This window comes from Mytilus galloprovincialis, chromosome 11, assembly GCF_965363235.1.
Source record: "Mytilus galloprovincialis chromosome 11, xbMytGall1.hap1.1, whole genome shotgun sequence".
NCBI lineage: Eukaryota > Metazoa > Mollusca > Bivalvia > Mytilida > Mytilidae > Mytilus > Mytilus galloprovincialis.
In genome coordinates, this window is record NC_134848.1 from 64,524,580 (window position 1) to 64,537,515 (window position 12,936).

At 33.4% G+C, this 12,936-nt stretch overlaps 1 protein-coding gene across 1 annotated transcript; it reads right to left on the bottom strand.

Moving 5' to 3' along the window:
* Positions 1-1,348: 1,348 nt before the first annotated feature.
* On the bottom strand, positions 1,349-6,583 carry LOC143052605 (uncharacterized). The gene is made up of 3 exons (XM_076225673.1): positions 5,379-6,583; positions 3,014-3,156; positions 1,349-1,976 (listed from the first exon to the last, which is right to left on the bottom strand). Exons 1-3 carry the CDS (start codon positions 6,541-6,543, stop codon positions 1,524-1,526), a joined length of 1,761 nt encoding a protein of 586 aa, XP_076081788.1. The 5' UTR covers positions 6,544-6,583; the 3' UTR covers positions 1,349-1,523.
* Between the last annotated feature and the right edge of the window lie 6,353 nt (positions 6,584-12,936).

Below are 12,936 nucleotides of genomic sequence, written 5' to 3' on the forward strand. Positions count from 1 at the left end.
AAAACTGTATTTTACCCCTATGTTCTATTTTTAGCTATGGCGGCCATCTTGAATGATTTGCTGTTTAAAAAAACACAAATTTTAAACTAGATACCCCAAAGATGATTGTGGCCAAGTTTGGATTAATTTGGCGCAGTAGTTTCAGAGGAGAAGATTTTTGTAAAAGTTAATGACGGACGCCAAGTGATGGGAAAAGCTCACAGGGCCCTTTGGGCCCTGTGAGCTAAAAATGTTATCCTGGTATCTATGATGAGTTTATTTGCTTTTTTTCATTTTGTTTTTGTTTCTGTAACAAGGCTAACACCTCCAATACAATGACCATGAATATGATGAATATTTACGGGGGCTTTATTCATTTTTAGCTCACCACCTGGCCATCACTTTGCGTCCGTCGTCGTTATCTTTTTCAAAAATCTTCTCCTCTGAAACTACTGGGCCAAATTAAACCAAACTTGACCTCAATCATCATTAGGTATCTAATTTTTTTTTAAATGTGTCCGGTGATCCTGTCAACCAATCTAGTTTGCTGCCATGGCTAAAAATATAACATAGGGGTAAAATGAAGTACAACTCAAAGTAAGATTTACAAATAAGTCAAACTGACCGAAATGGTCAATTGACCCCCTAAGAAGTTATTGTCCTTTATAGTAAATTTTAACAATTTTCATAAAATTTGTAAATTTTTACTAACATTTCCCACTGAAACTACTTGGCCAAGTTCATTATAGATAGAGATAATTGTAAGCAGCAAGAATGTTCAGTAAAGACAAATGTACAAACACATCACCATCACCAAAACACAATTTTGTCATGAATCCATCTGCTTCCTTTGTTTAATATCATCCAATTCATGTTTCATCCATTGTGTTGTTCTCTTTGTAAAAGACACTGCACTCACTGCTGTTTCCACTTTTTATAAGCTTCTTTTTTCTGGTATTTTTAACAACATTTTTAACAACATCAGAGAATTTACTCAACAGCAAATTAGAGTTTTCCTACACATTTACCATCATAACCATGATGACATATAGATTCTTACATTGTTAGCAGTGGATTATCGTGTTTCTCCAATCGAGATAGTTAAATTATGAAATTTTAAGTCCGAGCCTTGGCGAGGACTTAAATTTCATAATTTAACTATCGAGATTGGAGAAACACGATAATCCACTGCTAACAATGTAAGAATCTGTTTCTCTAATGACCAAAAAACCTATTTTAGTTTCATAAAAAAATAAATTCTCCCAACCATGCCTTAAACTACGTCATCCGGTGTTACGCGCCAGCATATTTATACGCACATAAGTCTTTTGTTTAATTTCAAGTATTATCTAAAAAAAACACAATCCAATTCAATTTGAATTCCAACATATTCATATTTAATCACAAAAAGAACATTAAAATAGTTTTTATCAATTGAACGTTGATAAGAAAAAAGAACTTTTTTCGCGTAGAATGAAGTTCACCGCTCACTGAAATAAACACGAGGAGAATGAATGAAGTTCAAAACGGCTGACCACAGTAGTTTATTCATCTTGTGAACTGTCACTCTCGATAACAAATCGGCGTTTCTTCTGAGGAGGCTGAACTGATGGTGATGTATTGTTAATATTGATATTAAATGTCCCTCCATAAATAGGTGCCCCAAAGATATAGTTCATTCCTGAACGCGGTGCATCGTGACTTTGGCTTTGCCCAACCACGAGTTGTGTCTGTGTTTGATGAACTGCTTGACGTCCCATCGTAACCGTCCTCGTTGTCTGCGAAGACTGTATTTGTTGCTCATTTTCATCCTGGTTACCTAAGATGCATTGACGTCCCATCGTAACCGTCCTCGTTGTCTGTGAAGACTGTATTTGTTGTTCATTTTCAGCCTCATGATCCTGGTTACCTAAGATGCATTGGGCTATCTGTTTATGTTTCTGAGGGTTCAGTTTTGAGTAAGTGGTGATACTCTGTATGTTTTTGTGTCCAGATATCTAAAAAATCAGTAAAAAAATCATAAACTTTCTAGTATGAACCATATGTGAATTTTTATGAAATAGTGTGGATCTGAGGAAGAAGTAAAGGTGGACTAGAATTTAGAATTGTGAAATATTAAATAAGGGTGTCTCATTGACAGATTGAGGGGTTCTGATCCTGGATCCAACTTACTGTTTTTGTCAAATTCCTGTATCCGCTTACACTATGTATGTAACTTTGTAAGCAATTCTCATTTTTTGTAAATTCTTGTGTCCCCCCTAGTCCAAATAATTATGACGTCTCGTTAGGCTATTTTTTTATATTTTTTTTGGGACGCTGTACATTGATGTACGGCGTCCAAAAAATTATAAAAAAATAGCCTTTCAAGACGTCATAATTATTTGGACTAGTGTCCCCCTAGACTTCCTAACACAGTACAGTACAATAATTTGACTAACATGTGTCATGCTCTCAAAGAGTTAGCAATTCAGGGTTGCACTTAGACCCTAATGAGATCCACAAATAAAAAATAAATAATCCGACAATTTTAAAAAGGATTTCTTCAATTTTTGTGCTATTTTTACATTTCCTGACCGGTGTGAGAAAAAATATTTCTCCTCACTAGTGAAAAATCTGTTCTTGGCAAGTGATTGATTGAATTTCAATGGTTCAAATTTTGCCGTTATATAGCCTTTTTGTGCTAATGCGGCGTCAGCTGTGTGGCGTAAAGCAACTAACAATGAATCAATGAATTTAATCTTTGATAAAATTAGAGAAACAAATTCCACCGATATGTGTTTCCACTTTCAACAGTTAAATTTTTAATATTGAAAAGCTCAGCAAGCCTTGTGTTTTAAATTGTAAAATTTAACGTTAACTGTCTCGAGTGGAGAATTTCGTAACACTCTGTGAAATCTATGTTTTCATATCTCCAGTTACAAAATTTTCTTATCAGATGATTGTTCAAAATTCAATCATGACAAAAATTGAGTGGATGAAAACTGTAATTAAGGTAGTCAAGTGGTGTTGTAGTAATATTTTTATGATTAATAACCTGTTTGATATGATTATGTTCAATTCCCTCATCGTCAAGCTTCTGAAGCATAAACCTTCTAGCTGAATGGTTGGTTAGGCGCCTGTTTGTATTGTCATCTAGAGGTTGGTTCTCATCATTTTGAGTGTGTTCTTTAATAATACCTACAAGTATATGTACAGTATTAATAATTAAAAGCAGTGATTAAAAGAACATGATGGTTATACACATGTACAGTGTTTATATGGGGAAATTCAAATATGGTATCAAATTTTCTTGATTTCTTCTGAATTTCCTATTGTGACGTCATGAAAAAAGACAACCATGATGACGTCACTTACATGTATGCCTTCAAATTGATATTTTATTGTGTGTTTTTCTATGTTGTGATGTTATACTATTCAGTTTTGTGTCAGTAAAAGGGAGAAGGTTTGGTACCATTAAAACATTTAATCCCTCTGCAAATGTTTGCACCTGTCCTAAGTCAGGAATCTGATGAACACAACAGTAGTTGTTGTTTGTTTATGCAATTTATACATGTTGCTTGTTTCACTTGTTTTTATAAAAGACCATTGGTTTTCCCGTTTGAATGAATTTACACTTTAAATTTGGGCTCTTTATAGCTTGTGTTATCCAAGGCTACATGTTGAAGGCTGTACCTTGACCTGTAATGGTTTACTTTTATAAATTGTAATTGGATTGAGAGTTGTTTCTCTAGTTTTCGTGCTATTTTCACCTTTCTCGACCGGTGTGAAAAAAATATTTCTCGTCTCTAGAGAGAAATTTGTGCTCAGCAAATGATTGGTTGAATTTCAATTATGACATCAAAATTTCTTGCATTCTTCTGAATTTTCTATTGTGACGTCATGAAAAAAGGTGATTGGGTTGAGAGTTGTTTCTCTAGTTGTCGTGTTATTTTCACCTTTCTCGACCGGTGTGAGAAAAATATTTCTCGTCTCTAGAGAGAAATTTGTTCTTGTTCTCAGCAAATGATTGGTTGAATTTCAATTATGACATCAATTTTTTTTGCTTTCTTCTGAATTTTCTATTGTGACATCAGGAAACTAGGTGAATTTAAAAATTTAACTGTTTGAGTGGAGAAATATTGTAATACAGTCTTGATGCAGTTGTGAAATCTATATCTCATTGGCACTCATACCATATCTTCCTATGCATGTACATTGTACCAATAAAGAGCACAACTTTCAGCAAATCTCTCAAAAGGAATATCTCGTGTATTATATTTCTCCAGTCTTGACAGTTAAATTTTAAATATATTCAAAATCTTGGCACGCCTTGCATTTTAAATTTTAAAATTTAACTGTCTCTCGTGGAGAAATATAACACGTAATATGTGTCTTTGTGGCATGTACAAATGTTTTATGCTTGCGTTAAAACTTACATGTAATCTTTTTTTTTAGGTTAAAGGATAGAGTTTATTTTGGATTTTTATCGACCTTAAACAAAATTTTAAGACGGCAGGGTTGATGAATTTTCTGGATATATCGAGAATTTTTTATAAAAAAAGGGGGGAAACATATCAACCAAAGTATTGAGTATTTGACACAGATTATTCTACATGTACATGTATTTAAACTATCCTTGTTAGTACAATGGTCAGTACACTCATCTACAGATGAGGGATCTGGGTTCGATTCCTGGACTTGGAGTTTACATGTAGAGTCAAAATGTGTCTATTTACTCTTGCTTAAATTTGAATAAAAATGTACAAGTAACTTAATTTGACCATTGTTGAAATTTTAATTATCAACATGTTGTTCACAGTTCTACCTTCATATTGGTAAATACTCAATGATGACTTTCATTTTTTTTTTTAATTTCAAAACTAAACTGATTTATAAAAGAAACAGATTAAACAGTTATCTGTCACTGTTGACAAATAGGTTTCTCAAATCTTTCTCCAATCAATGAATTTGGGAAAACCTGCACATTTCTTGAGTGGTGTGAGTAAACTATTTTTCACCACTAGTAAAATATCTGTTCTAAATCAAAATTGATTATGACGTCATCATGTTTTGTTTTTTTCAGAATTTTCATATTGTGACGTGGGGGAAAAAAGGCGACCTTGCCTGATGACATTGCATATATTAAAGGAACACAAGTTTCTAAAAATCTTTGAAAAAGAATGATACAAATCATTAAACAAACTAATTTCGACACTATAAGTTATAACTCGTGTATTACAATATTTCTCCACTCTCGACAGTTAAATTTAATTATTTAAAAAGCTCGGCAAGCCTCGCTCTTTAAATAATAAAATTTAACTGTCTCGAGTGGAGAAATATTGTAATACACTTGTTGCAGTGTATGAATCAATATATACATTAATAACAAGTAAATGTACCTGTTTACAATATTTTATTACCTGTATTTAAAGCCATTTTCTTCATGAATTTTCCTAATTTATTGATACCAATTCTTTGTGCCTTAAACCAAAGGGCTGACTTGTCAGGGTTGTTGTTCTCCTGAATGTAGAAGGGATCTTCAGGCTTACTATATTTTGTAGGTCTTTTTGACTTGTAAAGCTTGTATGCAGCTACAGGACATTTTGTTTGATCAGTTGTGGCCCAGGCCCTTTGAGGAATTTCTCTTGTGTTTTTCAGATTTGCTCCAGTTCTTGTTTTAGTATTTCTCTCGTTCATTTGCAAGTATTCCTGACTTTTAGAGTCTTTACATAGTTGGACATCCCCCCATGTCATCTGATAATGTTCAGTTACACCACGTAGGCCAAAATATATTGTGTTAAAAAACCAGAGAGTGTGCAATAGAGTTGTAGGATTGGACAAGCCCAGCTGCCCAGTTTTAAACATTGCTTCAATGTCATCATCAGTGAGTGTTTCAGCTCTTTTATCACCATTTCCTTTACCCATTTTTTTTAACGCTATCTGTTTTGCCGTAAGAACATCTCTGGTTTTAGCAAATTCTACACTTTTACTTAATTCATAGCCATAATCATTGCTCCTCAGTATTCTATCAAATGAACACATCATTCCACGTAGTGAGGATGGCTCATACTCTTCTCCATCAGTTTTTCTCACAGAGAAAAAGTACTGACATAAAAGACTGTTTAATTCTTCAGGTGGAATTTTATAAATTTCTCTTTTTTCATTTTTCTGTTGTAGGAACTGTGTAAGTGTGCGCATATCACTTATATTTTTTCTGGCAGTGCCTTGATTTTCCTGATCTTTAACAAATTGTTCTACAGTTGATTCATCAACTGGAACAAACTGTCTTGGTTTTGATGCTTTTGAACTAGGCTTTTGTGTAGGTGCTTGAGGTGGTGCTGACACATTTACAGGAGCTTCATTTGGCGTTTTATCAACTTCATTCAACTCTGGCTCAAACAGATACAGGAGTTCATCAGGAACATGTGGTGGGGAGTCATGTTCTAATGGGTGTGTGACTGTTCTGTCAGGCTCAGAAATAATGTCAAACCTGTATCTGGCCTCAGTTACAAGTTTACCACCTTCTAGCTGAATTTCCCACAACGGAAACCCAAAGTTGTCTGTTTTACCTTTTATAACTCCCATTTGCCCCCCTACAAGTCTGACTTTTTGTCCCCTTGTCAAGTTTTCGTTGATCGACATTTCTTTCTTATAATGAAAATTGCAGACGACGAGTTCTCGATAGTTTGTTTACACGTTACTAAGATGTTTATCGAAGAAGGCCGAGAATTCTTGTTAACCTTGAAAAAGTAGTTCCGACAGGTCACGAACTTTGATTATCCAATCAATTGCTGAGAACAAATTTCTCTCACCGGTTGAGAAGTGTGAAAATAGCTCGAAAATTAGAGAAAACAAAATACACATGCATGGTAAATAATAGTCTCTTTTTACAATATGAATAAAGGCAACAGTAGTATACCGCTGTTAAAAACTCATAAATCCATGGACTAAAAAACAAAATCGGGGTAACAAACTAAAACCGAGGGAAACGCATTAAATATAAGAGAACAACGACACAACACTGAAATGTAACACATACAGAAACGGACCAAGCATCAGACAAAATCCCACGAGAATAACAAATATAACATCAAAACCAAATACATGAATTTGAGATAGACAAGTACCGTGCCACGTCTTATCGCAATGTCAATTTACACTAAAAAATAAGAGAAAACAAACGACGCAACGTTAAAATGTAACACACACAGAAACGAACAATAATCTAACAATGGCCATCTTCCTGACTTGGTACAGGACATTAAAAATGGTGGGTTGAACCTGGTTTTGTGGCATGCCAAACCTCGCACTTTCATGGCAAAGTTAAATATAATGTTAGTTTGCTGCGCTCACTCGCTAAAAAAAAAACAATTAAAAAACTTACAGCTGATATTTTATAGCAATTTGTAGAAAACCTGACAAATTATACATGCAACTTGATAATCCGAAGAAATTAAGTCGGGTAAGCATAATAAATGTATTGATAAAACTTCAATTTCAGTAGATTTGAACACAGTATTTAAATTTGATAGTTTTTATATTTTATTTTAAATTGAAATATACAATGAAGTGAAATCTAATGTTTTGAATGATTAGGGTTTTAGTTATCACTATCACTCTCTATATCGTCTGTTCACTTTGTCCAAAATGGTATAAGAAGGTGGCTGATCAGATGTTCCATTGTTGAAGGTTAAGATAAAAATTTCCACCATTGAAGGTTGCATTTTTAAAATGACCATACATTGCTGGATACAAGTTCGGTTGGAAGATAAAATTAAAATTACACGTCAGTTTATTTTCGATTTATGATTTTGACTGTCCCTCTAGTATCTTTCGTCTCTCTTTTTTAATAATGATTGTAGAATGAGATAAGTGACTGTGACTGTTCACCTCTTCTTGTCCTGTCCTTTAAACGGTTGCTGTGTCTTGTCCTCGCACTGTGACCTGTGGGTCTCTCATAGTTATTTACAGTGCTTCAAATGTCATACTTTTTATGATTCTAGATTTTGATTTTGTCCCAAGTCTTTGAACCTTGTACCATAGTAACTTTGATCAATACCATCTTGAAATCTTGTTCCTTGAATATAGAAAAAGAAAATCAGTTCATTTTTTCGAATTCACCGATGTAATTTTGTCTACATTAAATCATCTACTACATTGAACTATTTTAATTATTTACAACAATAAGCATAACACAGATATAAGATAGATCTGGTGTCTTTCTAAGCACTCCTCTGGTATGTCTGGGCATGTTTCAAAAATGTAAAAACAATGCCGTATTTGGCGAAACCTTTTCAACTTTTGATCTTCAGTGCTGTACAACTTTGTACTTTTTTCACTTTCGATCTTTTATATCTCGGCGTCACTGTTGACTTTTGTGTGGACAAGGCGCGTTTTTTTTGGCGTATTGAATTTTAAACCTGATGCTTTTTGTTATCTATTAATCATGTTTTTCTTTGTCTAATATGTTCTATTTATTTGTATTGTAGTCCTGTAATATTATGTTGTCATCTCAATGTTATATTTAACTTTGCCATTAAAGTGCGAGGTTTGGCATGCCTCAAAACCAGGTTCAACCCACCACTGTTATTCCCCTTTAAAAGTGTCCTGTACCAAGTCAGGAAGATGGCCATTGTTATATTATTGTTCGTTTATGTGTGTGTTGCATTTTAACGTTGAGTCGTTTGTGTTTTCTCTTAATTTTGAGATATTGCGATAAGACGTGGCACGGTACTTGTCTATCCCAAATTCATGTATTTGGTTTTCATGTTATATTCGTTATTCTCGTGGTGTTTAGTCTGATGCTTGGTCCGTTTCTGTGTGTGTTACGTTTCGGTGTTATGTCGTTGTTCTCCTCTCATATTTAATGTGTTTCCCTCGGTTTTTTGTCCATGGATTTATGAGTTTTGAACAGCGGTATACTACTGTTGCCTTTATTTATATATGATGAAAATCAAGATAAGTGATTCCAAGTTTTTAAAGTACATTAAAAAGAACCTCTACCTAGAACATGCTGATTATAGAACTATAATAAAAATATATTTGTAAAAATTTAGTCACCCAAACTACCATAAATTCCTATAAAAAAATATTGTTTAAAATTTCATGCTTCACATAACTCCTCTGTAGGATGTTCTCCCATCATACAGATTTTAGTAGTTAAAACGGTAATATTTCTTGTTTCTTCTGATTTTCATGTTTAACATTGTTGTGTCCAATCTGATGTTTGAACACACTCCCCCCTTTTATATCTGTAATTATATCCATGATTTCCTGTTTGATGTAATTAATGTCCAATTCCAGCTCTGTTTGCATTTGATCAATTTCAACATCTGAAAATATGATGTGCCTTAGCCAATACTGTTTTTTAATGGATATCTGTTTAGGTTTGAATCCTTGTATTTGTTAAGCAGGCTTGGACAATTGGCACGAATTAAACAGGTATATTATTTGCTGTTAAAACTAATTGAATAGTTTTCAACTCAGAGACAATATCAATAACATTGCTGTTGCCTCTTAAAAACCTCAACTCTGTACCATTTTCATGGCTAACCTTTTCTGTAAGGTTGAACAGTCCTGCTGCTGATATAACCATAATATTATTATACTCAATGGATACAATTTCATCTTTGATATCTTTTTAATTAATTGTATAATTTCTTTTTTTGAAACCTTAGAATTGTTACAAATGTTTTCTTTCTTCAATTTTATTTTAAAAGTTTGAACATTTTTTACAGACAGATGACCTCAGCGACAGGAAGCGGGTACAACTAATACTTCGGATTACATTCAGTGACTGTATGCCAACCTTGCAGACTTCTTTTGTGCAACTAAAGCTGATGGAAAATTTTAAATCATCATTAATCTTTATTTCGTATCCATGACAATGTTTTGCTAATTTAGTGCATCTAAAATGGCAGGCAGAGATCTTGCAGTATATTGAATTGTGTTTGGTATGAAATATTCAGACACGTTAATATGATCATCAGCAATTGCGATAGAAATCTGGCCTGCTTTTGACAACGGTAATTCCATTACAGTTGTATTTTCATTTTCAAATATTGCCTATGAAGTAAATCTGATCTTTTTTCATCAGATGAATAAAAAAAAGTACGTCTTTTATTACAATTTCTAGCTGCATCTCCTTCCTTTGACCTTTCATTGTAGAGTTAAGTTTTCATCTGTTTTCACCAACTCTATTAAAAGAACAAAAGGGTAATCTGGCAAGTACTGTTTAAGTAAGTACACTGCGTGAGTTAAACATTTTGAAACGACTTCTCAAAGGGCCCCTATACACGAAGCTTTAGTATAGTTACCACCTCCATGACCACTATCACTCTCAATATCGTCTGTTCGCTTTGTTCAAGTTGGTATAAGAAGGTGGCTGATCAGATGTTCCATTATTGAAGGTTAAGTTAAAAATTTCCACCATTGATGGTTGCATTTTTAAAATTACCATTCATTGCAGGATGCAAGTTCGGAAGATAAAAATAAAAGTACACGTTGTCAGTTTATTTTCGATTAATGATTTTGACTGTCCCTCTGGTATCTTTCGTCCTTCTTTTTTAATAATGATTTTACCTTTTGATAATTTGTTTTGTTTACTTGTTGATAGTATTAATGATGTCTATTTCTGCTGCTCTAGGCAAGTTGTAGAATCAGATAAGTGACTGTTCACCTCTTCTTGTTCTGTCCTTTAATCGGTTGCAGTGTCTTGTCCTCGCACTGCGACCTGTGAGTCTCTCATAATTATTTACAGTGCTTCAGTTGTAATACTTTTTATTATGCTAAATTTTGATTTTGTCCATAGTCTTTGAACTTTGTACCATAGTAACCATCTTGAAATCTCGTTACTTGAATATAGAAAAAGGAAATCAGTTCAATTTTCGTATTCTGGTGTCTCTCTAAGCACTCCTCTTGCATGTCTGGACATGTTTCAAATATGTTTTTTTATATATGTATTTTTAACGAAAAATAAGATGAGCGATTTCAAGTTTTTATAGTAGATTAAAAAGAACATCTACCTTGAACATGCTGATTATAGACCTCTTTGACACATTCCCCATTTCCATTCTCAATTTCATCTATATTAAAAATATATTTGTTAAAATTTAGACACCTATAGAACCATAAATTCCTATAAAAAATATTGTTTTGAAATTTCATGCTGTATAGAGGCACACATTTTTTGTGTTCCACTCTACATAACTCCTCTGTAGAATGTACTTCCATCATACAGATTTTGGTAGTTAAACCGGTAATATTTCTTGTTTCTTCTGATCTTCATGTTTAACATTGTTTTGTCCCATCTGATGTTTGAACACCCCCCCCCCCCCCCCCTTGTTATATCTGTAATTATATCAATGATTTCCTGGTTGATGTAATTAATGTCCAATTCCAGCTCTGTTTGCATTTGGTAAATTTCAGCATCTGAAAATATGATGTGCCTTAGCCAATACTGTATTTTTTAATGGATATCTGTTTAGGTTTAAATCCCTGTATTTGTGTATGCAGGCTGGGACAATTGGATCGAACTAAACAGGTATATTATTTGCTGTTAAATCTTATTGAATATTGTTCAACTCAGAGACAATATCAATGACATTGCTGTTGTCCCTTAAATACCTCATCTCTGTACCATTTTCATGGCTAAACTTTTCTGTAAGGTTGCAAAGATCTGCTGCTGTTATAACCCTACTATTATTATGCTCAATGGATACAATTTCATCTTTGAATTATCTTCATAAATTTGTGCTATTTCCCCCCCTGGTCTCACAAGTACATGGGTATTAAAATGTGTCCCAAAGCACATGTTGAGTTCTATATCATCGTATAAACGGGACCCCCTAGAAGTACAACCAAAAACTATATGTTTAAGTGCCATATTATAAAACTTGTAACAAATTATAACTAATATTATAATATTAAACTAATAGTACTGAAATTGAATAATAGTTACAAAAGACATGTTTACTTAAGCATTATTTTACTGTGTAATCATTAGCCATCTCAAGCTACTAAGCTGAGGTGATGTTTCTTAGTTGAGAGATTCAGAACATTGGTCCTTTTTGTGTAAAAAGTGTGTATGCAAATACTGGACATCGTGTTTGGTCATTCTTTATCTCCAATGCAATTGGCCCTGCTCACCGTAAATTGGGAGAAATTTTCACTCTGTCTTGATTTGGTTGTCTTTCACAGCAATTCTCGAGTTATTTATCTCCATTTGTGTTCAGTTTCAATGTTATATACGTCCAAAATAAACTGTTACTAGAACACACCCGCGAAATCGCGGGCATTCAGAGCGTAGTTGAAAGTATGTAATTAAGTGTTGTTGGAAGAATTGTAAATATTGAATAACTGGAGAATTTCAGCAAAAATATCAAATTAAGTCATGGGTTATTGGGGACAGGAAAATGTTTTTTTTTTATATCCCTCCTTTATTTCCAAAATTCCCAATTTTTGGTTTTCTATCAATTTCAATATGAACATAATACATTGAGTATGTCAGGAACATTTAAGTAAGGAGCCTGTAATTCAGTGGTTGTCGTTTGTTTATGTGTTGCATATTTGTTTTACGTTCATTTTTTGTACATGAATAAGGCCGCTAGTTTTCTGGTTTGGATTGTGTTACCTTGTCAGTTCGGGGCCTTTTAAAGCTGAGTATGCGGTATCGGGGCTTTGCTTGTTGTTGAAGGTCGTACGATGACCTATAATTGTTAATTTCTGTGTCATTTTGGTCTCTTGTGGAGAGTTGTCTCAACATGACTATCATACCACATCTTCTTTTTTTGTAATCAATGAATTTTGTAAAAGATTTAATAATTGGAGAATTTCAGAAAAGGTATCAAAAGTTCACTTGAATAATTTTAGCGCTTATCAGTATATTATGAACATTCATTACTATATAATAAAAAATAGTGTATTTACTTTCAATTTTAAGTAAAGTATCAAAGTTCACTTGAATAATTAAGTATCAAA